This window comes from Dermacentor variabilis, chromosome 2 (genome assembly GCF_050947875.1).
Source record: "Dermacentor variabilis isolate Ectoservices chromosome 2, ASM5094787v1, whole genome shotgun sequence".
NCBI classification, from domain to species: Eukaryota; Metazoa; Arthropoda; class Arachnida; order Ixodida; family Ixodidae; genus Dermacentor; species Dermacentor variabilis.
Genome location: NC_134569.1, coordinates 105,178,886 through 105,206,247, shown reverse-complemented (window position 1 = coordinate 105,206,247; position 27,362 = coordinate 105,178,886). Strand labels below are relative to the sequence as shown.

The 27,362-nt window shown below is 45.1% G+C and overlaps 1 protein-coding gene across 2 annotated transcripts in view; it reads left to right on the top strand.

The window, feature by feature from the left end:
- The window catches only part of LOC142572458 (lysosomal alpha-glucosidase-like), a 90,338-nt gene extending 64,987 nt beyond the window's left edge, over positions 1-25,351 (top strand). For both annotated transcript variants that reach the window (XM_075681586.1, XM_075681585.1), the window contains exons 11-23: positions 2,837-2,950; positions 3,212-3,296; positions 6,152-6,281; positions 6,997-7,168; positions 7,850-7,966; positions 9,492-9,640; positions 13,825-13,909; positions 14,962-15,018; positions 15,862-16,004; positions 17,251-17,339; positions 17,441-17,490; positions 20,670-20,843; positions 22,903-25,351. In XM_075681586.1, the coding sequence (XP_075537701.1) occupies positions 2,837-2,950; positions 3,212-3,296; positions 6,152-6,281; positions 6,997-7,168; positions 7,850-7,966; positions 9,492-9,640; positions 13,825-13,909; positions 14,962-15,018; positions 15,862-16,004; positions 17,251-17,339; positions 17,441-17,490; positions 20,670-20,843; positions 22,903-22,971 (1,434 nt within the window). In that variant the 3' untranslated portion in view covers positions 22,972-25,351. The remainder of the gene's footprint in view (positions 1-2,836; positions 2,951-3,211; positions 3,297-6,151; positions 6,282-6,996; positions 7,169-7,849; positions 7,967-9,491; positions 9,641-13,824; positions 13,910-14,961; positions 15,019-15,861; positions 16,005-17,250; positions 17,340-17,440; positions 17,491-20,669; positions 20,844-22,902) is intronic.
- The last annotated feature ends 2,011 nt before the right edge of the window (positions 25,352-27,362 follow it).

Here is a 27,362-nt window from a genome sequence, read left to right as displayed (position 1 = left end):
TAAATGCTGTACTTAACTTTACGCAGAAAAAGAAATTATCGTTCGTCAAGGACCGCATTATTTATTTCTTCAATGAAAAAAAAAAAGAACGTGCCTCAGATAGTTCACCGAGAAGACAGGAAACATGCAACTGCATGACTCGTATAATGGATACAAATTGGGAGGAGACGAGTATCCAGCCATTATTTTCAAATCACGTAATTAACATGCACACTTGAAACTTTTGATACACGTCACCAGTGGAGTGGTCCCCATTCCCTGTAAATGAGAAAATTTTGTCATTTTTGGTCCTTCCAGGAGAGCGGAAAAACTATGTAAGCGTTTCATATAACGCTTCTGAACTGGTCGTAAAGGAGGGTTTGGACACTTTTACTTAGCGCCTAGTTAAGTCACACATTTGAAAGTCTACCTGTATATTGACCCTTACTTTCACCACATTTTCTTAATATATAAAATTTGCGAATTGTTTAATCTTTTTCCAGAAAATTATAAAACCAGGCAACGTTTTTGAGCGCTTCTATAGTCGCACTAACAGGCTCGCTGTAAAATAAAGCGAATGAGCGAATGTAAGAGAAAGCAATAAAAGGAAAGAAAAATCAAGCAGGAAGGAAAAGTAGCGGATGAATAGAGCATTACTTAACTCAGCCTGCTATGAAAATACATATTCAGAGCGCGCTGTATTGGTGACATGCGACTGTTCAATCACAGCGTGCGTAACTAGAGGAGTTCCTTTCTGTCACGACTAAAGAAAGAAAAGGAAGCTTGCCCACAGGAATGTTTTCTTTTTATGCGGGGGATTTGCCGCAGGTCATATGCACTAAAGATTAACAAAATGGCAACATGACTATATGCTGTGTCTTATCACGTCGTATGCTTATCATCATGCATGCTGTATTCATTAGGAATAATGTAAGCCTCCATGCTAAAGGTGGTCGACATGACGGGACGAACCATCGATCCGATATACATGTACTATTCGTCGGAGGACATTGAATCGCACCGCATAGTACAGCTACCCTGTACCCTGTAGCGCCATTATTCATGACGTCATCTGATGCCACTGAGCCACGTTAAATTGTGTTCGTTGTCTGAAATTAAGAGTCAGGCGGTCGTGTTTTTGTTTTAAAAATTAATCTGTAGAAAACTAAAGTAATGTTTAATAGTCTCGGAAGAGAACAGCAGTTTACGATAGGTAGGGAGGTACTGGAAGTAGTAAGGGAATACATCTAATTAGGACAGGTAGTGACTGCGGATCCGGATCATGAGACTGAAATAATCAGAAGAATAAGAATGGGCTGGGGTGCGTTTGGCAGGTATTCTCAGATCATGAACAGCAGGTTGCCATTATCCCTCAAGAGAAATGTTTATAACAGCTGTGTCTTCCCAGTACTTACGTACGGGGCAGAAACCTGGAGGCTTACGAAAAGTGTTCTACTTAAATTGAGGACGACGCAACGAGCTATGGAAAGAAGAATGGCAGGTGTAACGTTAAGGGATTAGAAAAGAGCAGATTTGGTGAGGGAACAAACGCGAGTTAATGATATCTTAGTTGAAATCAAGAAAAAGAAATGGGGGCATGGGCAGGACACGTAAATAACCGATGGTCATTAAGAGTTACGGTATGGATTCCAAGGGAAGGGAAGCGTAGCAGAAGGCGGCAGAAAGTTAGGTGGGCGGATGAGATTAAGAAGTTTGCAGGGACAACATGGCCACAATTAGCACATGACCTGGGTAGTTGGAGAAGTATGGGAGAGGCCTTTGCCCTGCAGTGGGCGTAACAAGGCTGATGATGATGATGGTCGTGTTTGATTGGCACCAGTTTGATTGACACCAGTGGGCACCAAAATGTTAAGTTGCAGTGGACAGTACATGCAAAAGTAAGCTGTCGGAGCAGATAGAAGTTCATGTGAAGCGATTATTATGTTGAAAAGTCATGCTGCGCATCATATTTAAGTTAATTGCGAATACTCCCCCGCCCCCCCCCCCCCCCACCCTAGAACGAAGAAAAGAACATACGCTCTCTCGCTCGAACGGCCAATTCGAATGCCTTTACATTCGGGCGAGACTGCCGTCTTTCTTGAGGTTCAGTCCTGCTATCTTCGTCCATTCTACCTTTTTAGCTTGTTTGTCGCGTTTCTGCTTTTGTGGCGAACGCCTATTAACACTGCATTGACGCACTTGACGTCAACCCTGACCATCACAGCGTTTCACTAACTTCTATCATAAAGTTTTTCTCTTTCATTATATGAATACCCGGCAGGAAATGAAGTAGCGCATGCTGTCGCTCGAGAGCATACCAGCCGGGATTTCCTGCCGCACGGGCTGCGGAAGTCGACGAGGGTGGAGGACATTCTTGTCAACTACGCCGCAGTATTGCAACACTGCCGACTAGAAAGAAGAGAATGTCCACTACCACATCCAAAATTAAGAGAGGAAGAAGCCACCGCCCTCCGCAGACTACAGACGAATACATATGTCGGTGGAATTATCATGCACCGGATGCACCCCACGCACTTCTCATACGTGTGCCGATTCTGTGATGTACCGGACACCCTCCAACACACGGTATTGTTGACCCCAACACCGTGAGAAAAATACTCAAGGGGAAGCTTCTGTATCGCTACACACTATCGAGGAAACGTGGGCGTTAATGTCAACAGCAGCGAGCTTTGAGGATAGAAAGAGAGAGCCGCCCACACATATATATATATAGGGCGAAGGAAGAACACTTTATCGCTGTTTCGCACAATTTATTACTCGTCCTCCTTGTAAATGTATAACCGTTCCATCTCGCCGTCATTCTCTTAGCTCCGCCCTTCTCTCTTTCCATTGACAGGGTTGGCCCGGCACCATTGTGTTTCCTGACTTCGGAAATCCCGCGACTCAAGCCTGGTGGTCGGAACAACTGCGCGAATTTCACCAGGTCGTGCCTTTCGACGGCCTCTGGATTGTAAGCCATGTTCGCATTAGCTTCCACAGGAGTATTATAATATCGTTTTTCGTAAACTCGTCACTTACTCTCTCTGTACTTCGTGTCGGCGAAGTGAAATGATCGCGGTTTTAAGGTTCTTACGCCTGATTATGTTTCTTCAAAATTTGCGTCCCTGCGCTGAGGGATGACGAGACACTAATGCGCTGTAGCTGTTTCTTTTTTCTCTTTAGCCAACCTGACGGCTGGCTACCTTATAACCATTCTTTTTGATTTTCACAGACTGCTAATGAGCCATCTAACTACGCCAACGGCTCGGTCAACGGATGCCTCCAGGACAATCTAAATCAGCCACCGTACAAACCAAGTAAGTGAAAAACGACCTAAATCTTCCTGTTTGAACACGATAGTGTAAAGATAAAAGAATAATACCGAGTAAGCTCTCTCCGCATTTATTACGTTCACATAGTATGTTTGAAGCCAAGTTTCATTAAAACGCTATTGAGGATGTACTTTATTCGGCAGCTCAATTAACTGAGGCGTTTTGTGCGCGGTCTACACGCGCCGGGCATGAACGGCAGAATATAAAAGTTAGCAAGGCCGTAAGTGATGCGCTTTTGAACATCATCATCATCATCATCATCATCATCATCATCATCATCATCATCATCATCATCATCATCATCATCATCATCATCATCATCATCATCATCATCATCATCATCATCATCATCATCATCAAGTCTACTCTCGCTCTCAGCGTTCTTCAGTTACCCCTGTCTTGAGCCAGCTGACATCCTATTATGCCAGAAAATTTCCTAATTTCGTCAAGCCACCTAGTTCCTTTCTCCTGGCCCCCATTCGGCAACGCCGGTTGCCCGCCCTACGCATTACATGTCCTGTTCAACTCATCGGCAACTCCCGTTTGCTCTCTAATTCACACCTCTATCGTCCTGTCTGGTAATGTCACGCTTATCATTTTCCGTTGCATCGCCCATTTAAAGCTTAGCGTACAGGGCGAAAACCAGGCGGAAGAGACGTCGTGCACCGGATTAATTGCTGTGCTCGCCCAGGACAAATATGGATGCGACGAATATACGTAGCCTACGCGAACCGCAGTCTAACCGGATTACTGAATTAATTGAATTACTCAGTCGCAGAAAAGAAATACTTGGCTACCAAATGGGCCTTCAGAAAGTTTCCGCCATACCTGTTTGACGATGCCTCTACCAACAACCACGCCTTATGTTGTCTATCCACACTAAGGGATCCATCTGGCCGCCTTGCCCGCTTGGCTCCCCTATTACTGGACTTCGGCTAACTTCGCCCTGCGCGTCGTGTATCAGTCTGGCCGTCAAGACACCGAAGCGCAATCTCCCTCTCGCTCGCCCGTATCTAATGACACAGCTGGTATCTCTGCCATCATCTCTACATTCTTTAGCCGCCAGCGCAATTTGGCTATGGCTGAGGAGCAGTGGAAGGACCCCTTGATTGCCTCTCTCCCAGACTGCCTTTGCGACTCCCCGATGCCACGCTCATTCGTTGCTGTCCGCCATCAAGCTTCCCACTTCGCGGTGTGGGATGGGCTGCTATATAGCCCAAATTACTTTTGCGACGGCCGCGACTGGTTCTTGGTCGTCCCTCGCCACCTCTGCGCAGATGCACAGTACGCCAAACTCTCCAATACGACTCGCCATGCGTCCACGCAGGCCTGTTCAAAACCTATGCCTCTTTAAAGCTCATGCCAGGCTCCCTCTGCGTTTTTATTGGTGTGTAGCAAGTGTACTTCTGCGCGGATGCACATCCGCTCATGTCCAGTGCGCCAACGCCGAAAGTCTGCTTCCTGCTTGTAGTTCTTGCGCGAATGGATTATTGGACCGCTGAATTATTGTCACTATCGATCCCCTGACGCACTATGCCGAAACAGCTGGCTATACCAAGCGTCAGAACCCCAAGACGTTGTGTACTTGCTCTCGCAACATAGCATTCTTCGTCGCAGAGCGTCCCGAGAACTTATGTGTCTGAGGATGTGTGTTCTTTTTAGAGGTTTAGCGGTAGTTGATGCTCTTCTCGCTGCATGGCGCACTGTTCTTAAAGCAATAATTTAAGCGCTAACACGGCAGACACATACAATGCTGGCAATGCGAACGCTATACGTTCATCCTGTCATAATTATTGTCTGTCGTGTTAAAGCTGCGGCTATTGCTTTAAGGATGGACCGACTAGCCCAAGAGCAGGTGCAAGTTGTACTCTTAAACACGCCACTAGTGCCTGCTACACACAGACTGACGGCATGATCGAGTGAATCAATTGCAAATTGGATCACAGGCGATTCCCATGCATTGTGTCCGACAACACCAACTGTCACGTTATACTATTCGTGACCTACACCTACAACATCTACACACAAGCAATGAAAGCTTTCCCACATCTGAGGCCACATGCCTATAGGGGCTACTTTCGCTTCTTTTGCGGTCGCGACACTTGGCCGCCCCTTCACGGTACTTCTAGCTTATGCGCTGGCGAAAGTTCTGTATTGCATAGCGCAAGAAAAGGCCAGAAGAAGGGTAGCAATAAAGGAAGAACTTAAGAGCCTTGCCAACAAATGCTTTGTAGCTTCGTGCGCCTAACACTTCTCCAGCCACGATTCACGTTTCAGAGTATTGCCGAACCGTCTTGTTTAATTACTTGGCTATCAGCAAACAGTTTCCTACAAAAATTACTAAAAGGAACTCTGGCTCTGTGTCTACGGGAGCTGCAAGCATGGCGGTTCAGCAAGCACGAGAACGATTGTTAGTACACGGATTTGCCTCAGCTTCGTCCTTCTGTCTTCAAACGGCTTTGCGACTTTGCGGGCTAATCACCTCCAACAGCATATAACGTCATGAGTGCAACAATTCGCAGCGATTATGCACGTGCACAGAGTCTTGCTACCTTCGTGCGTTAAAAACAAAGCGAAAGAAGATTGCTTCGAAATTTGGGTTAGTAAAAGCAGGTAAAGCCTACTAAATAAAGGCGAAAGAAGAAGGTTTGAAGCAGCGAGCACGAACATAAGACAAATTCATGCACTAAACATCATTTTCATGGTACATGAACGACTGCAGCAACAGAGCCGCCTCTGGTAATTTTGATAGGAAGCTCGATGGTTCCCATGACTCCAACTCCTGTCTTGTGCTCACTCTTCGTTGATCTGTCGCCACTTCCGTATGTATGCCTGCGCAGAGACGAAAGGTCACCGCCTGTTCGAGAGAACTCTGTGCATGGACGCTGTACACTGGTTCAAGGGCAGCAAGCACCGCCACTACAATGTGCACAACCTCTACGGGAAGGCTATGAGCCAAGCAACAGTCAAGTAAGTGGCAAGCAGCTCGGGGTAGCTTCGTTCTATCTAAATTCTTGTAAATGAAGCTGACAGGAGAGCAGAAAACGCCTCGATTGAATACATTATGGAAAGGAGTGTTAGGCGAGCGACAAATTAAGCAGAATAAGTTAGCTTCTACGCGCAATAATGGAGTACAAAAAAAAAAAAAATTCGAGAGATGTTAGGTAGCTTTTGCTCACAGAACCCCTAGACTCGTTAAGTGGCCATTAACAGTAATGGAATTACTCATTCAACGTGCTGCAAATGTTCCATCTGTTGCACAACACCCTCGTTTTCTAACTTTATTTTATAGCACTGCCTGTACGAATTTGCCACCCTTATAAAATTAGGAGAGCAAGTTTTGTCTTGATCCAGCCGACAATACTTGAGGGCACCTTTATGGTATATTTTTGCTACACAAGCGAGACCTCACAGGGTAGCCAACTGAAGATATCACCTGGTTAACCTCCGTCTTTACTTTTATTCCTCTTTGTCTTTCTTCTCCTGCACAGGTTCCTTTTTCTGTGAAAACCCCTGTAAGACTTCTCTTGTGTATACCACTTGTATAGGATACTTTAAGCTGGATGCCCACTATTTATTTTACAGATCGAGTGAGCCGCATGACCACGTAATCAACCGCATCCTCGATGGAGTTTCTTTGCCATTGCGCTTTAACTCTTGCGTTGTTCTCTCGACATATGCGCAGTGCCCTGAACGCGCTGTCCGGAAGCCGGCGCAGCCTAGTCATGTCTCGATCCACGTTTCTGGGCAGTGGTCGATACGTGGGCCACTGGCTGGGTGACAACGCCAGCCGCTGGCCGGACCTGGGTCACTCTATCGTCGCCATGCTCGAGTTTGGCCTCTTCGGCATACCACTGGTGATTGACTCGCGTCGATTTCTCTTTCAACTGGGAACTTGAATGACCCGAATCACTACATATTTGTGTTAATCAAAGCTTCTTATTGATGTTCGCTCTATAGGGCTGCATGAGGCAACGAAAGTTTGTGTTTGTAAATAGCGTCAGTCATTTATTGTGTCTTCCGTTTGTTACTCGGCTATCATATCTTCCTTTTTCTTAGTCTTCTTCTTTGGGTATGTGAACTGATATGTTTTGTATCTAAATGGTGCGGTTCGTACTGTTTGACTGTGTTCACTTATATGACAAGCAATAGCGTGTGTCTCTTACTGGTGTCAACGTCTTATCTATACTAATATAAGGAAACACAAAATAAACGTTAATTCACCAACGTGCACGTGACTGCGAGATATCTACATTATATTTCTAGCCATTCTCTAGCCAATATATTTATTTCGACGCGTGTATTTTTAATATGAAACTGAGGCAACGTAGTGCCCGTCACTGCTGCTGTAACGTGATGTCTCCTCACTCTTCACCATACCTACGGATTTTCGAGCTTAATGACGCGGTCGCTAAACAGGAAGGACAGAGTTTTGTTTCCCGCGAGTTGTTGGTTAGCCCCTCGCAACTTGAAACGTGCTCTTGCTTGTGCATCACAGTGAGAATTGCGTAATAAGTGAAGCACTCGCTTTTTTGCAGGTAGGCGCCGACGTATGCGGGTTTTACGATGATGCCACTGAAGAACTCTGCTTGCGCTGGATGCAGCTAGGTATCTTCTATCCTCTAGTCCGAAACAACAACGCCATTGAAAGTACTGTAAGTACTCAACTACGTGCTTTGGACACGTATATGTACTGGCGTATTTTTACAGACAAATCATTCTTTTTCCGCGCACGAACGTTTCGTAGTTTGGACGGCCCTTCAGTTTAGTAGGCATAGTGACAGCCACAACCAAAGCCTTTATCGCCCACCAACGGCAGTTTCTCATATTATGTGTGATTTTACTGCAACCGACCCAAGGACGAGTGCCCGCAATTTGCAGAAACGCCGATTTGGCCATGGAATCATTAAGGGAGGAGGTCACTTGATGAACCGGGAGAGGCAAATGAGAGGATTACTTCAGAGGAAGCGAATATACATAAGCCAGCAATGTCATGCAAGAATAAATGCGACACGAAGGGCCGTAAACCACGGCTTTGAAGTTACCACGTCAACACATTTATCACCGTTCAAGACCTGGCGTTGCGAAACTGCGTTGTGGTACGAGTCAGGTCGTCGCAATTGTATTATTCAAGCGATAACGTTCTTTGTCTACTTTGCGCACTTTGGATCGCCGGACGGACGACTTTCTACTAATAACAACACTAGAGAAGTTGACAAGGGTAAGGAGAAAGCTAATGGAAGAGCGGAGAAGGAATCACCGGTGCGGGGGAGGAGCTGGAGGAGCGCCCGATTGGTTGGCGCAAGCGACAACAGCCTCGCGCAGCGTGACGTCACCGGGATCAGATGAGGCCAGCGCATTCATATGCGCGCTGTGTCATTCACCGCATATGACGCGCGGTAGTGTGATACCTGATTTCATTGTATTATCGCTCGTATCTAGTTATTCCTCGAAACAAGACGCGCCCGCTGCATGGGGAATTTCTTGAATGTTGTTACTGATTCCATATCGAAAGAGTCTTGTCCAATCAGATTGCGCGCATAAGGACCAGCATAATATAAGAATTCCTTTCGCTCGATTCTACTCCTTTTTTATCATCCGCCGTCCATGACCGGACGGTGGTGCTCATAACATAGGTGGAGCGCCAGTTAGGTTATCGCCAGAGCATTGGAATATGACTGTTCCATTATTCCGGTCAAGGTTCGCCATTAATTACGGGATTGCATGAAGGTAAACAGCAAGGCCACATAAGAAAGCCATCACTGACTGCTATAATCATCCACAATAGTTGCCGCAATATTTTTTGGTCAAGATGCATCCATAGCACACAATACTGAGCAGAAGAAACTTAAAGGTTTTGAAACGATTTGAAACGTGGCTTGTGTATGCGAGTTATAAACAGGGATAAGGTGCCTCAGAAAGGCCTCAGCCTTTATGATGCAACTTATCCCTGTTTATAACATTTATTGGCACAGTGTGTTACTCCACCTGTCGGCCCCCTTCTTGATTTTGTGCATACGAAAGTGAGCGGAGGAGCTGGGCAGCGTATCCTTTGCCTCATGTTTGCAGGGCTGCGTGATACCGTTTTGCGTGTATTCATTCCGCCCGCAAGCCGCAGGCTGCCGATTCCTGCGTGCCGAACATCGGCGTCCATTCATTTTCTCGTCGCTATACTTTCAGGCTCAAGACCCGTCAGCGTTCAGCGAAGACTTCCAAGCGGTGGCGCGCAATGCTCTGAAGCTTCGATACGAGCTGCTGCCTTTCCTGTACACTCTGTTCCACCACGCGCACACCAAGGGCACCACCGTGGCGAGGCCACTCTTTCATGTGTGAGCGCAAACTCGGTACTCGAGCCTACTTCCGGTGTCTCAGCATAGTACCTGTGTATTCTTATAATTAGTATTTATGTCTCTTGCGAAGAATTTAATAGTCTGTTACAGACATCGCACCTTAAAGCAGCACAAACAAAACGGATTGCAGTGATGTAACGGCCCAACACAGCATAATTAATCTATCTCTAGATAGATAGATAGATAGATAGATAGATAGATAGATAGATAGATAGATAGATAGATAGATAGATAGATAGATAGATAGATAGATAGATAGATAGATAGATAGATAGATAGATAGATAGATAGATAGATAGATAGATAGATAGATAGATAGATAGATAGATAGATAGATAGATAGATAGATAGATAGATAGATAGATAGATAGATAGATAGATAGATAGATAGATAGATAGATAGATAGATAGATAGATAGATAGATAGATAGATAGATAGATAGATAGATAGATAGATAGATAGATAGATAGATAGATAGATAGATAGATAGATAGATAGATAGATAGATAGATAGATAGATAGATAGATAGATAGATAGATAGATAGATAGATAGATAGATAGATAGATAGATAGATAGATAGATAGATAGATAGATTTTAATGAGAGCAGGAGATGTTAACCCAGCGAAATGCCTGACATGCTACTCTATATGGCTGGGGTGAAATATGAAATAAAAGAAATATATAGCAAAACAATTACTCCGATAAAATGAAAAAAAAATGCCCAAAATGACTCGTTCATGAAAGCGATGGCGCAGCGGTGTCTTGCAATAACTTTGAGTGCCTGCAGTTTTTAACAAACACTCTGAGCAACGTGCACGACCGTTTTTGCGTTCTGCCTAGATTAAAACACGGCCTGAGGTCGAGTCCGTGACCCCGTGCGCAGAAACAGATCGCCATAACCACAGCCATTTCTGTGGTTACAAAGACGTGGTCTCATTGTCGTTAAGCGCAACCTAAAGGCAATTATAAACTTGACATAAATTGACTGACGAGCTTCTGGAACTGTGGGTAAGGTGGTCCATGTCGTGTGCGGATGCTAAGTAAGGAAAGACGCAAACTGTGAAACGAGTCATGGATTATTACAGTGTCTGCACGGTAATAGATAGCTTTGTACGAGTGAAAAATAATTACTTCGCGTTCAAGAGAAAACAATGGCTCCACCTGCATCTTTCGAAACACTTGGGACATAAAGGTGGTGAGATTACGGAAATAAAAATGTGTGAAATTCATCACGTCAGCTCAAGATCACCGATGCCGTGATTTGGGTGGGAAGTTAAAGAAAAGGCAGTTTGGCGGTTATTGCACCCGTCAATACTCAACCTTTTTCCACCAGAGGAAAACGGAGTTCTGAAAAAAAAAAATGTTTTATCAGTTCGTGATTTCAGTGTTGATTTCAGTGTTCGTCAATCTTCATTTAACAATTTTCAGCGTGATGTTGTGAAGAGCAGGTTCACTGTCCACTGCTGTAAGCACTGTAAGTAGCGCAGGATACTGATTTCCAAACTATCGTGCCTTCAGTGACGAATACGTCTCTAGAATGAGTCGACGACGTGGACAGATGCTTGAAGAAGAATAACGTATGATGCTTGAATCTGCGAACAATAATAATGCGGTTATTTGTTGCAGCAAAACCTACACCACCAGAAATGGCTCAAGAGACACATAATGCTTCCGAAGCAGCCGCACTTGCTGCTTACAGTGACGTTAAGGAGAAAAATAATTTCAGCCAGTGTTAGTAAATTACCCATCTACGATACGGAAAATATGCTTATGGACTGAATACATACATATATATATATATATATATATATATTGGCGTTCTAATGTATTGTAGTTTTGAGTGTACAAGCCTGTCGTTAATGTACGAGGTTCAAACTGCGGGCGCGGTGGTGGAAGCGATTATACTACAAAATATAGACGAGGGTTATCACCGCAGAACTAGTGCACTCCACTTTGGCAATGGTTTACAAGCTGTCGGTTCAGTAAGGAGATAGTTAGTAGCATGATTAGTGAAAAACGATACTTCACGAAGTCAGCCTATTGACCTGTGCTCATGCAAACTTTGTGCTTACTGTCTCTTTCATTGCGACAGCAGTTATATGGACACCCCAAGGAAATTTCTGCTGTCGGCGTCGCCGTGAGGTTTCGTATATATTTTAGGTATATGTGTGCTATATGCCATGCCTTGCTGTATCACATGCCGTATATCCGAGTTGTATTGCCACACTAACATCCTAACCCTAAAGTTGCGCATACCAGGTCTTACACTCTTGGCAAAATTATTCTTCAGAATTCCGAGAACGGCAGCTCACAAGTAAATGTTATGAAACAAAACACCGACGGTGCATGCCTTTTCGCTTAAATCTTCTACTAAATTAAATATTAAAAGTGAGAAACAATAACACAACTCAAACCTGAAAAATGATGTAATTTTATTGGCGCGGCAGCGCACTACCTCCGGGATCGGCCCAGAAAAGAGGGTTGAAACATACCCGATACGAAAAAGTGGCAGTAAAGTCGCTGAGAAAGACGTTCGCTTTCATTAATAAGCATAAATGTAATTGACCAATGGCACGATTGAAACGGAGGACCCGTAGGACGACAGCTCGTTTTTACTCAGGCAGCTTACGTTTACTTCAATTCATTTCATTACATTAGCCTTTATGGCGAAACTGTGATATATATATATATATATATATATATATATATTAACTTAGTGAATAGTGGGAATGTCCGAATATCGAAATTTGTTAATCGAGTTAAATATTCCTCAAAGCTCCTTTTCCTTGGCCAGAACACGTGTTATTGGCCTGTGGGCAAGTATTCGTGATCGGACAAGTGCACATGTTCAGGCCAAGAAAAAAAAATAGAAGTTTGCGTCACGCCTGCATCTAGAATCCTTGCGCATACAGACCAGGGCGCACACGTTGAATAAGAACGAGAGGACACTTCCGAAGGTGTACAGTCGCTGCTTGCGTCACGTACTGAAACGTACTTAAATACGCTATGCCTCTGTTACGGGTTTTATTGCGAACAAGGCTCCCATATGGGGAGCCGAAAAGCCATTAAAGATTCGGTTATCTTGGTCGGTGCATCTTTTCGCGCTCCTTCAATATGTATTTTCCCGGCCAGACGGGCTGACGTCAAAATTTGGATTTTGGGAAAGACATCTTTGTTAAATAATTCGAAACTGCTGAGTAGCAGTTTGTTACTCTCATGGGCTCGCTGAGTAAGAGACGCCGCCTCTCCACGTGGGAGTAGCCCGCCCTATGGGACCTTGCGCCCCGTAGCTCGCACGACCTTTCATTAAAGTTATTCCATCCATCCATCCACAGCAACCGCAGCTCCCTTGTCTGTAGCAGAACCATTTAGGACAGCTACAATATAATAATAATAATAATAATAATAATAATAATAATAATAATAATAATAATAATAATAATAATAATAATAATAATCATCATCATCATCATCAGTCTAGTTACGCCCACTGCAGGGCAAAGGCCTCTCCCATACTTCTCCAACTACCCCGGTCATGTACTAATTGTGGCCATGTTGTCCCTGTAAACGTCTTAATGTCATCCGCCCACCTAACTTTCTGCCGCCCCCTGCTACGCATCCCTTCCCTTGGAATCCAGTCCGTAACCCTTAGTGACCATCGGTTATCTTCCCTCCTCATTATATGAATACCACCTCCTATATGAATACAACTACAATATATATATATATATATATATATATATATATATATATATATATATATATATATATATATATATATATATATATATATATATATATATATATATATATATATATATATATATATATATATAAAATTTACATGCCTATTTAAACAAATATTTCTCAACTTCTAATAGCGAATTTTCCAGTCGATGAGAAATTCAATAGTGTTTAGAAATTTTAAATGCTAGCACAATGCTAGTAAATTGACGTAAAAGAAGAGTGTAGACAAGTTCGATAAAATGTAAGCGCGCGTTCGGCAAAAGGCACTGAACAAAGAAGTGTTCGACTAATGCTTGCTTTCGCCTTTTCCTTCTTCATCTGTTTTTTTTTTTTTTTTGCAAGCTTACGAACGTGTTTTGGGCCCATGAAAAAATGCTCCTTCCCCCTTTTCTTGTCTGCCTCTGTCCAATAGGTTTCCAAACGACACGGAGACGTATGAAATCGACCAGCAGTTCATGTGGGGCGAGGCCCTTTTGATGACTCCCGTCCTCGAACCGGTAACAGCGGCAGGTTCAATATTTCATTTTCCCCGCGCACTGCTTCGCGCACTTTGCACAAAGGGGGTGCATGGGAAATAAGCATTGACGCGGAAGCACTGGGAAAGGTCACACTCTACAGTCAGGTCTGCTGTAGAAAGAAGGTCATCTTGTTCCGAAAATCTTGAAGTAAAGAAAGAAATGTGTCTCGTACGCGAGTGATGGAATCTGCCCACTGCGCTGAGAAACGAAGCAATTGACCAAGGCATGTCACAAAGTGAAACAGTTTGCTTGCTCTTCTGGTGAATCGCAGTAGTAGTACGTGGTTATGGTCAGAAAGGATTCTAAGAAACCAGTAGTACTCGTGTGGGTGTGTGTGTGTGTCCCGAGGGGAACGCAGCAATTGCCTCTTGGGAAAGCAATTCAGGCGGACGGAGGAAAGAATAAACGCGGTGCCATACAAAGCATATGTTAAGTGAGCCGTTTTATTTTCACAGTGGCTCAGGTAATGTTGAAACTTGATCAAGATTTTTGGAGACTGTATACCCACCACTTATCACGATTAAGTTAGTGTTCTACACAGCCAAAGCAAAAACCAAAGCGCCCCAAAACCAAAGCAGGGTTCTTGTATTTTCGTTATTAAAGATAACGATCGAAGGCGTGAGTGTTCTTATCATTGCTGTCAGACACTGGTACAGCTGCACGTTCTTTTTATGAGATGCGGCGCGGTATTAAAGAGATTGCAACATCTGAAGGAGAGCGCACACTTCGCCTGTCATCAAAACTAATTCGAGGCGGCAAGGTCGGACATTGTGATATTTATGTATGGTTCTGCTCTTTGCATTTGGTTTGATTATGGAAGGTAATGCTCAGGTGAAACGACTGCCGTCGTTAGAATGCCAGGGAATTCCTTAAGCGGCCTACAAAAATGGATTACTTTACCTGGAAATGGATATGTTCATTGACGAAAATGTGCAACGCCACGAGCTGACTTAGCTTGCGCAGAACATTTCGCAAATGTCTCCCAAGAGAGCGAGAGAAGGAAGAGTAACTCTCATTTTCTTATCTCCTAGGGAGTTGCGTCCGTGGAAGGCTACTTTCCTGCGGGAAAGTGGTACGACTACCACACGGTAAGTAGGCTAATCCTCCATTCGCGAGATGGCATGAAAACATAGTCACGCGCATGCTGAATTCAACGCATAACCGTTGCATTGAAGCTTGCTGTTCACTGGCATTTGCTTCGACAATGAGGGATAGCTTTGAAGAATCGGCGCGACGACCAGGTGTTGCACCTAAGATAACTGTAGCAAGTTCGACCAAAAAAAAAGAAAGGAAATAAAGTTTCTTTTTGGCTTACCTAACGAGCTTTTGGAAATTTTCGCAGGCCCCTCCGCCCAAAGCCCGTCAAGCTATAGTTCCGAGCGTTTAAATGGTATTTTCGTTATCCTGTGCTAGCCCCCTCGCTTTCATAGGCTGTACTAGCCACCTCCAATCCTGGGTCATTTGCGCGTTTCGCATAGTGAACGGTCGGATAAGATAGTTTTTAAGATGCGAAATGTCATTACAAGCGATGGATAAGAAACCTCGGCTACTCGCACGTGTTTTGGCCGCACACTGTATACTTAACGAAACCGTGCTTATCAATATATGGCTCCCAATAGCAAGCCGTTGGATAACAAAGGGTCAATCGGAGATCGATAGAAGAGGCTTTCGTCTTGCAGTGGACTTAAATTAGGCCACCGCATCTGGTAATGATGATGATGATACTGATGACAGAGATTTAAAGGGAGGTTTACTCTCACTTCTATCGCGATAAGTACAGCCTTCTTAACAGGGCGGCACTTACTGAATCGCTACTGTGTTTACACTACTCTTCCGAAAATAGCTCAGTTATTACGAGCAACAATTTGTCCCTTCATTACTGATACCGCTTGCAAAATATGTTTATCCTTTGCGAACATGCTACGGTGCAGGGTCGGGAATTCTCCAACTACGAGAGCGGCCACTGGCTTCCCGTCTACTCGCCGCTGTTCGACCCGAACCGGCCATGCAACTTGCACGTTCGCGGCGGCTTCGTGATCCCCATGCAGGGACACGCCAACACCACTACCACCAGGTGATGCGCTCACGTGGCACGTGACGTTCACGAACAAAAACATAATGTTATAGACCGTCGCCCGCCGAAAAATAAACGGCGCTAGCAAGTATCCCCAAAGCACACGGTACAGCCTTTGTCAAAAGTTTCGAAGCCACTCGGCTAGTGACCGGTTCTGTCTTCACTACCAGGCACTGCATAGCAAAGGTTTGTGTGCGTTCGGCATTGTCCCGCTTAGTCTCAGAATCTTTGGAGCAACGAAAATAGCTACGCTACAGATCACGGACTTGGCCCGATTGCAGGTCTGGTTAGGCGCGTAGTGGATTCGATGCTTTTGGTCTGCACATAAGCATGCGGCAACGGACAAAGCAGGTCACAGACGGCAGATAAGGGGGGGGTGCGAGGCAGTGTTTGCTGTACCACACTTGGTTGCCACTGCGCGAGCTTAGTAGAACTTATGTGTCGAGTTGAGCACACTCGCATTGTGAGCGATGTTGATGCGACGATGATGATGGTTGCCTGGTATAGGCTCTTGCGACCGACGACGACAATTATGATGGCGTCTGGTGAAAACCTCCTTGTCTGGTGGTAGACTCGAGTCGCCGCAGAGCGCTGCGTACTTCGGTGCCAGACTCGGTTGAAAACAGTGCTCGTAAGCAATGTTCTTGAAAACTTGGTCCTAGCGAGCTGAAGAAAGAACTACTTGCGTAATGGATGTACGAGCATGGCACACATTAGTATAAGCTAGTTTCTTAAAAGCGAAGGAAAAATACGCGTTCGTGTTTTGTCAAGGGTCAGCTTGGGGTCAACGAGATGATAGTAATTACCAACTACGGTGCCTTACGCATCCGCTTTTTACGAAAAGCGTTAATGAGCCGACACGTTTTCTCATAGCCCTGGGCCGGTCGATTTGATAATACGCTTACGCATCCCTTAATTATTTCTTTCTGTTAATGTTAGCGTTTTCTCAGATCGAATTTGCTAGCAGCGTTAGCTAAATCTTGAGCCAGCGAAGCTACTGGGCGTTCTGCCTTGATTTCGTTTGATCATTTAAGAAAGGTAATAATAAAGTGCTGAGATATAGTGAGTGATTACCGAAGAAGACATCGCGAATGTAAGTTCCCAAAGAAGTCGTATCGTCTACTTATAGTTCGCGGTTTCCTGTTGCAACAAGGAAGCCTCATGAGGGCCACTATAGCCACTGATACTCGGTAAACGTCGGGGGCTTCCCTTTCAATCCGTTCAATCTTCTTCTTCTATTATTCAGCCGGAGGAATCCTATGAAGCTCATGGTAGCACTGAACGCGTCTGGCGAAGCCATTGGAGACCTTTACTGGGATGACGGAGAGACCAGAGGTGAGGCGTTGTCATTGAGAAGCATTCAGCTGGTTGCAATCATCGTGTTGAGCAAGTGCATACGAGTTAAGTATCCGTGCTTGCTTTCTCATGTCGTGCAGATGCACAAGTTCTGGAGGAATACGTGTACCTCAAGTTTCATGCAATGAACGTAAGTTTTAGTGTAGCGTTACAGTCGGACACGAAAGTTTCCGCGACATGGCCGTGCTCCATGGCAAATATAAATTTCTGCTCTGTTAAGGCGTGGCGCTTCTATAGTGGATCACTGTATAGGTCACAAGTAGTATTACAGAGTGAACTTTTATTTCTAGGCTACGTGCGCAGGCTTCGCTGGAATTCAAATTTTTTCGCAAATTCCGTGTCCCGTAAAAGTTTGTGGCCCACTGTACATTTCACGCGTGCTCGCTGGCGTGAGCAAGCGTCTATCTCTGTGCGCCTCCCTGTCCTCGCCCTGTCCCTGAGTGCATACTGTCAGCGGATTGATGAAAGTTGCGTGAAAAACTGACTGAATAAGCAAATAAGACAGGCGCTCATAGGAAGGTGGAGGCTTGAAGTAATCAACTGTGGTCCAACGAGGAATGTCCGAAGCGTTGGCTCCAGTGACATTTCTTGTTCGACCACCGCTAATCCCTGAATAACCGCGATGTAAAGGAAACAATGGCTGTTTGCGCTAGACTGGTCGAAGTATTGATGTTCACTCACGCCACAATGCAGAATGCATAGCAGTACGTGTCGGTAGCCCTCGAATAGAGAGGGAGAGGCCAACTGCAACCAACTTTTCCTTTGGCTAAATGGGTTATAAATGAATGGTATAGTACTGTAGTGTACGCGGCCGGTTCTACGCCGCCGAGAGCTTGATACAGCCGGAACTCCAAATCAACGGAAGCGTCAGGACAGCGTGCCCGTCTGCGTAATCCGCCGACATGGCAAGCTCGCAAGTAACACGCCGGTATCGTGTTACACGGGCCTGAATCGAAGTATGCTGTAATAGAGAAGTGTGTGTTTCGGTTCTGTAGAGACTTAAAACTTTTTGTGCGCAAACAAACAGGGACGAAGAATAGTAGCAACACAAGGACGAGCGCTTATTCTTGTACTTATTCTTATTCTTATGCTCCTATTCTTCGTCCCTGTTTGTTTGCGCACAAAAAGTTTTAAGATGAATCTGTTCCAACTAGGCCGACTCGCAGTTATGCTGTAGAGACTGTACCGTCGTTCCTTCTTTCCGAGCACCAGGCGCGTGCTCGGCATACGTATACTATCGACGAAATCGTAACAAAGCTGCAGGACTGTCGATTGCCTTGCAAAACGCACTCATAATGCTTCTGGACGCTTCAATACGTAATTTACTGCAAAGACCGTAATTAATCTACACACCTTGTGCTTCGCCTCACATGAACCATAACCTGGTTCTTATTATAACCAAATATATGCGAAGTAGAAAAGCAAGGTTCAGTAATTATTAGTGAAGCTCCTGATTAAGCCACAAACGTTAAATTTTAGCCGCGCAACACACTTAACGTGCAATTCCAGGATACATAAAGCTACGTGCTAGACAGATTTTTGTATAAAAAAATTGCGACGGATACGAGACTGTTCTTATATGTGGCTGATACAGGGCAAGTGATGGCGGGCAGATTGTTAAGCTTGCAACGGCATAAAGCTCATAAGAAATCAAGGTTTGAAAATTTAGGCGTAGATATACGAGCCCGAGAGGAACCAAAGGGACGATACAGACGCCGACTGTCGACTGAAAGGTCGCACAGGGAAGAAAGAAAGAAAGAAAGGAAGAAAGAAAGAAAGAGAGAAGGAAAAGAGAGAAAGAAAGGAAATAAACTCAATTCTGGATGGATGTACGAATGGGTCACCCGAGCACCCCTTTGAAAGAGAAGCAAGGCGCAGCTCCTCTCCTCTATTTAAAATGTCCCTGCACTACTCTCCCTTTACTCTAGGCCTGCAGGTTCTCTAATTGAGTATAACTATCATCATGATGATGACAGTTATTCACAACCCTGCAATAAGGTGACTCCTGCGCTAAACTTTCGCGAGCAGTTTATCTCTGTAGTAAGGCATGTTGTAGGGCTAGTTGGTTCAGAGAAGCAGCAGATTTTTTAAACTGCGCAAAGACGGGACATGATTAGAAACATAGACGCATACACAAAGCGCAGAATTCAAACTGACTTTATTTCGTGAAGGCAGAAAAATTTATAAGGGTCTGCAAGATACATAAACAAGGAACCAAGAACTGTGATGAAATTGTGCGCGAGGCAGTGACCAAAAATAGTAATGCCACGTGTGCTCTAAGAGCATGGGAAAGTCTGAATATGCCCATCTAAGAATTCAATTTGCTTCGTTGATAGGAATATAGAAGGTGAGCTAATGCAGTTGTCATCCCTTTTAGCGATATGGAATGTCTCGATAACTTCTTTTTCTGTTTTTGATTTTTCCTTTGAAAGAAATTTTGCCTTGAAAGGAATTGTTATCTACGAGATACTTCCGTCGTACGGCCGGTTCTACATGGGTCAAACTGGCCGCTGTTTTACTGCGCGTGCCCAGGAACACGAACGACCCACGCGCACTGGCACGTGCAGTAATCTCCCCTTGCACTGCAAGAGATGCGACAGCAAAAGCTGTTTACCCCGTATCTGGAACACACTAAATTCCTTTCGAAGGCAAAATCAAAAACAGAAAGAGAAGTTATAGAGGCATTCCATATCGCTAAAAGGGATCACGAGTGCATTAGCTCACCTTCTATATCAGTATCTAAGAAGGAAATGGAATTCTTAGAGGGGCATATTAAGACTCTCCCATGCTCTTAGAGCACACGTGGCACTATTATTTTTTGTCACTGCCTCGTGCACAATTTCATCACGGTATTTTGTTCCTTGACTTTCTATTTTGTAGAACCTTATAAAATTTTCTGCCTTCACGAAATGGAGTCCGTTGGAAGTCTGCGCTTTGCGTGTGCGTCTATGTTTCTGTTCATGTACCGTCTTCTTCGCGCAGTTTAAAATTTTGCTGAATCAGTTTATCCCAGCGTCTACTGCAAAGTACGGGACAAAGGTGCATTAACACGAGCCTACGCATCCTAGGAATTGCCTAGCAGAGTTTCTCAAGCACAACGTCGAATTTAGTAGAGGGCTGGTGCTGTCCTTTATTCGGCGAAGCCGAGGAAGACCTTGGAGTTGATGTGGGTGTACACGAATACGGGGGTAAGACAATGATCGGTAATGAGGTGAACCGCTTGATGTTTGTCCGATCACAGAGTATACCAAACAGAGTGAAAGGCATTAGATCGCAGCATGCTTCCCGCTATTGAATGCTTGCGCGCAGAACACGCTGGAGATCTGCAGCTACCAGTACAAGAAGCTGTTCAGCTCCACGTTCGATGAGCTGGCCATCATGTCTGTTCGGGTGCTGGGCATCCGCCGGCGGCCCGCCCGCGTCGAGCTGGACGGTTACTACCAACTATCGCGCAGGCAGTACAGGTGGCACCACAGCAACAAGGTGGGTGCGGAACCGCATCGCCCGTCTCTAGCTTTCGCACTTGCGTCCGCGTGAGTGCGAGCACGTTTTGCGTGAGACAGGCGCTTGACTTTAGAATACACATGGCATGAATTTCGTATATGAAGAAAGTATACATTTGTACACGCGAGTGTCCGGTGCCACGTGTCAATTTCAGTTGGACTCTGTGGACATATATAGTTGATTGCGCTGTCCCCCTGGCCATACTATCGACCTTCTGCCTATCCCTCCCCTTTACCGTTACCCCGGTAGCAGGCCAGAGATGCGCTCTTCCGGCTGACCTTGTTTCTCTCAGTCGCCTCAGTTCCCGTTCGCAGAAAATGTCCCACGAAGGTTTTAGCCCGACGTTCATATTGGCTAACAGCGTTAATTAAAACTGGTGGTAGCACTAAAAGGGGACGAACACACGGTGAAAAGACGACATGACGACGAGGGAACGTCGTGTCGTCTTTTCACCGTGTGTTCGTCCCATTTTTGCGCTGCCATCAGTTTTAAAGAATGCATCACCAACTAGCCCAGCACCAAGTTTTATTAACAGCGTTAAGTCTCAAGAAAACAGACGGAAGCGACATCGGACACGATGATCCCAAGTTATCCATTTGGGCTCGGAGTCGCTTTTGCAGTTTGTGTTCCCTCTATGAAAGCTCGTTACGGAATCGTCTGTTTTTATAGAAGATCTCAATTCAAGCGCTGGGCCACCTCATTTTTTCTGTACATGCACTGACGGCAGTTCCGCGGCGTTTTCGTGAAGTCACGTTCTGAAGCTTGTCTGTATGCGCGCTTCGTGCGCCTCCGTAGGACGTGTGTAGGTACAAAGCTACGCTAATATAAGCTGCCACCGGGTGCGGGCTATCGCGTGCATTTCTGTTGCTGTTGCTCACGTTAACACTTGACAGCTGCCTTCGTATACGAGTCACAAGTATAAACTGCACTTGCTCACAAGCTACGTGTCTAATGCGTGTGTTTGTGCATCGACTTGATCGGTACCGGGGCACTCAGTAGTAGTTGTTGGTACGAAGTTTCATGGAACATACCCACAGTGGAGGATTGGTCGAGAATTGGGTGACTGCCACAAACAGGAGAAGATTAGGTGAATTAAAGATTTTAACCGTACATTGAAGCAAAAAAGAAATAGGGTTCGTGAGACAGAAACGCAGGAAGACAACAGGCAAAAATTTGGCGAGGCAATCGATTGGTTTCAGTTATATATGTGTCGAACAACGTGCACGTTTTCTTCTTTGAAGAAGAAACGTTCGGAGGGGAGAGCTCAATAAAGGCCATAACTTCGTTCTCGATGCCATCAGGTCCTAAAAACATGATATACTGAAACGACGTTCGTCCTGTGACGACCTTATTTTCACGATACTCACGCACCTCTTTCAGTCCGAGAATAAGTAGTACTGCGGACTTTTCGTGTCACAGTTAATTACACGACGCCATAGAGTGCATGTACTTCGATATTGATAAAATTAATACTATCAAATTATTTGTAACGCTGAAGTTGGGATGATAAAAATAGAGATCGCGACTAAAAACTCGTTCAGAGCACAACGTTCAATAATAATAATAATAATAATAATAATAATAATAATAATAATAATAATAATAATAATAATAATAATAATAATAATAATAATAATAATAATAATAATAATAATAATAATAAAATTACCGCCACTCCATAAGAAAGCCATTGAAGAATGATTGTGAATGTAGCGATGGCTTCCCAGTAGAGCTGCTGACATATGCTGACGGGGACACTTTAATTCGTCAGCTATATTAATAAACAATATGAGGTGTGTAGGTGCTGTGACGTTCTACTGCCTCCGGGATCAGCCTGCTTTATGAAACACGTTAATACCCTTCCGAGGACGCATAGCGTGCCAGGATCAAAACCACCAAGCCATCGCATTTGATTACACAGCCTCAAGGATCGGCCCCATTTATCTCGGGCCAGACGATTGCGTCCACGCGTAGTGTTGTGAGGAGCCCAAATGAAGCTCCGTTTTAATATTCACCGTGCTCTTCCCCCTTCTCACAGGTCATGGACTTGAAGCAGATTCTCATGCCCCTCAGGAAAAACACCACCGTGCGATGGTTTATGTCCTGACAACGGCCCACAAGGCACCTCGGCTTCGACGCGGCTGACCGAACCGGCGGCAGCGACCGTGCCAGCTTATGGAGATAGCGAGGGGAAGTGGCCCGCGACGCCGTCCCCGAAGAGGACAACGGCCACGTGGCGCGCAGTGTGCGCTGTGAGATGTGTGCGGTGTACACAGACCATCGGGCGGCGGCAAAGCGAAAAGAAGAAAGAGCGCTCTGAGATTGTTCTAAGTCAGACTTGCCGCGGACCTTCCAGTGCTGTGTGAAACTGTCCGAGTGTAGACGCATGTACGGCGACCCGCCGCACAAGTTCGTGAGGCGGCGGTGCCGCATGCACTTAATAAGGAGTTGTGTCTGGACGAAACGACGATCTCGCGGCACAATTTCCGGCCAGCAAGCGTGCATACTTACTCGCCCGCCGGTCTTACGCCAGCGCTGAATAGAAAAACCGCTATGGTCCCGCAAGAGAGCCGCACGTTGCCTTCCGCAACTTCTCATTGACTCTCAGCTCCTGTTTCTTTTTTATTACTATTATTATTACTATTCTTAGTGAGCCAGGAAGCAAGGGGCTCTTATTTTCAGATCAAAAGCCATATTTACGAAGTATTTTGCTCGAAAATATGATTTTAATATCGACGATGCATATTACGGTTGACTATAGATCAACGGACATCGGCTCTTAACGGAAGTGAATTAAGTGAGAACTTGCAAATATTTCTGCTTCTGCTTTCAGAAGAGACAGTCGACTGCGGTGTATCGATAAAGTCTTATTTAGGGCACTTTAATGCTGGCGTTGTTTGCACACAACTTTTCAGCTTCAGAAGATCCTTTACGACGCTGTTCGGCGACTGCGCCTCGTTTTTTGTTGGTAACGGACTCCAAGTGCAAGAGAGCGGAAGGCTATCGAAGGCATCTCAAGCAAGCTCTGCGAATGAGTGCGCGGCCTTCACAAACGCTGCTGGCTCTCCCGGTTCACGCTATTGCACGGCAATGCGACAAAGCAGAAAAATATGTTACCGTAATTCACAAAGAGAGCGAGCGAGCGAGCGAGCGAGCGAGAGAGAGAGAGAGAGAGAGAGAGAGAGAGAGAGAGAGAGAGAGAGCTATATTGACGATATATATATTTCGCCCAACGCGATGACGTCGGCGCTCCGGCCACGCTGAAGAGTAACATTTTAGGATTAAACAGCGCGTATACCGACTCCCAGCATTAACCGCAGGGACGAGACTGAATGGTTATTTTAGGGGTGAAGAAACATTACCCTTTGCTGCACAAGATAGTGTCCGATGATTAGTCACGTGTACGGTAAGCTTTGTGCCATATAACGCGTAGCGAACTCAGGCTTGTAACTCAACTCGATACTGGAGAAACGAAGAGCGCCACCACGGCCAAATAAGTCGTGCTTTCTTTTGCCGGCGAATAACTCGTGCAAGCTCATAACGGAAGGAAGAAGCGATTAAATCTCAGTGCGAGAATCGCACGCACGTTTGTTATTTGAGCTTCGAGTTGACGAGCAAAAAAGGAAAAAAAAAAGATATTTCACAAAGCTAATGTATTAGTGATGACGAATCGCCGCCATCGCCATTTTAACACGCTGAGCGTGCGAACCGACACATTGTAGAGAAGTGTTCTAATATATTTTACTTTTGTAACAAAGTTTCGGTGCAGCATCGATTGACCTCCTGCATACGGACCGTTTCTCTACGATATCAAATCACTTTGAGAACGTGCGAAGTGGAATGAACAAGAACTTCATATAGGGTGTCCAAGCTAACGTTAGTCAAGCTGTTCAACGAAAAATAAAATAATGATAAAAGAAACAAAGTGCCAGGTACAATTTTCACATCTGCAGTGTTCGGCCGTAATACCTGTGATGATCAAACACCGTAAATTTTATAATTGTACTTTGCACCGTGTGTTTTTAATCGTTTCTTTTTTCGTGTTAACAGCTTGGCTAACGTTAGCTGGGACACTCTGTATATAACGTAGCCTTTATGTGGCATTTAACACTGCCATATAGATACCTATGCATATGTTATGGGCATTACTGTTGTTATCTTGTTCAATACACCTATTCATGTATGTGTACATTTACATTCTTGTATGTGCAGCCATTTGTTTACATATGCAGAACGTGCTCCACTTTCGTGAAAGAAAATCTTATTTTCGAATGACCAAAAAGACAATCACTTGCTTGTAACAAGAAAGCCTTTGAACATAATTGCAGCACGCAAAGTCATTCCGTCCAGTCACAATAGTTCACTTGCAATGAAGAACATTTAATGAGAGTTACCTCACGTAGATGTGCAATTTTGAAGGCGATGCACACCAGGTAAAATAAAGCATGCATTGTGACATAAACCACGCGGTCTATGTCTTCAACAATGTTTCGTGTTTGAACAGAGTGCATTAATTTTGGCTCAAACCATGAGAGCTGTCATTTAGCAGAGCACAAATGCGAAAATATCGAGAAGTTTGCTACGTCTGCCCTTTCTGGTACGCTATCATCGTCAGGACACAATTATCATCCTGAGCTTTCACCCTCGCCGTATGGTGAAGAAAAGCAAAAATTTGAACACCGCCGAGGACCGAACTCATAACCTCGAGGCAAAGGGTAGTTTGAAGCCGGAGGCGCTAGCCTGCGCAGTCGCACAGCTGTTTTTTCTCGGACGGCATTTTTTTAGACAGTGTAACATTGTTTGCGAGAACTACACCTGCACTAGAGAATACATGCCAGATCGATGGTATGAAAAGTGCCGGGAGTTGCACGGTGAGTAAGACTTACAACAGAGAAAGAAGTTCTAATTTCACCTGAAGGCGAAGCACCGAACGTGGTAGCAAGGTTTAGCCGTGGTACTCAAGGCTGGCATGGTTGGGAGCGCCGCTAGCGGCGTTGCAGGCGTCGCACCTCGACAGTGCATGAGACGAGACCAAGGGACATCGCTAAATTCTGCTGTACGGTCGAATTCTGTAATGGCGGCATTTTGAACAAATCATACACGCCGTAGCAGCCCTCTGGACTAATAAGAGCTAGCAAGATGGCGGATTCGACGATACGGAGGAATTCAACAATGTGCCGAATAGCACCCGGAAGGAAAACCATCGGCGTTTGCCAGCACACCTCCCAGTCCCCGACCCCCCCCTCCCCCCCAAAAAAAAGAAAGAAGGAAAGAAGAAAAAGACAATTCAGCTTGATGCTTACTGTCCATTACATCTTTATAATAAAAGTGACATTGTAAATTACTGTCCATTTCACAAAAATTTTGTATAGGCGTTGCGAGCCACATTCGGCAGTGTTTTCGGGCTGTAGACCTTTCCAGAGCGTAATTTTATTGCTGTCACCATTTTTTTTTGCATTAAGACAATATTACTTTAAATGTGAGTTATCGTGGGAGGCACATTTCATTAAAAGCAGTAGCAAGAACGCGGCGTAAAACAGTGCTTAGTATAAACCTAAAAGCCTTGTAAAATTTTTCCTGAAATCCCATTGGGTCTTGATGTTTTCGAAATGAGTAGCTGATCGATGGCAAGTGCCATTTATTCTTATGCAATATCCACTAATCACAGAACAATCATCGCCAGGCAGCGGATCTACAAAGGAGACGAAATACGCTAGATTATGAGCATTAGTCAGGCGAGAAATGGAGCAGAAAATTAGGAAGCCAATGTGCAATGCCTTTTAGATTGATTCATATCCCCATCGCCGGTGAAAATGTTGGTGGGTTAGGTCTACAATCTGCGTGGCATTCGCATGGCGGCAATCGTCCAGCAACGCTTGACTTGTTGGCGCCTCAGATCTAAAGGCACGGTCTGTTCCCGAGCTTCCCGAGGCCAAACCTTGCCTAGGAAAAGAGCTGCACCAATGGCAAGTAAGAGTGCTCTTGTCAATGTGCTGCCGAAGAAAGTAGCTGCTGCCAAGACAACGAGGAGTCTTGTTGTCGGTAACATTGCCACGGGTAGTGGCTCAAGCCCCGATGAAGGAGATTCCGTTTGATGATAAATTTGCTAAAGAAAATTGTTGCCCTGATGATGACAAGTCCTCTTATACATAGAGAGTTTTCGAGACGGCTCCACCATTTTGAGACAGTAGCGTCATCTATCACCAGGTGGGGAAAATCCGCCATGATGTTATGTGCGGCTGGCTGTAGCGGGGCTTGGCTGTGCGAGAAGAGCCGTTCGTTAGGCAGCAGAATTGCTTCATTTGCACGTCTTACTGCGATAGCAATTATATGGACACTCCAAGCACATTTATGCAGTCGCCGTGAGGTTCCGTATAAAGTACAAGGGCGATCAAATCTTCGTTGCGCGCCGTATGCTGTATGTGCGAGTAACAGCGTGCTAGGGTGAGCCGGCGACCGCGGCTAAATCTCGCGCACGAAATGGAGGAAAACGCGGAG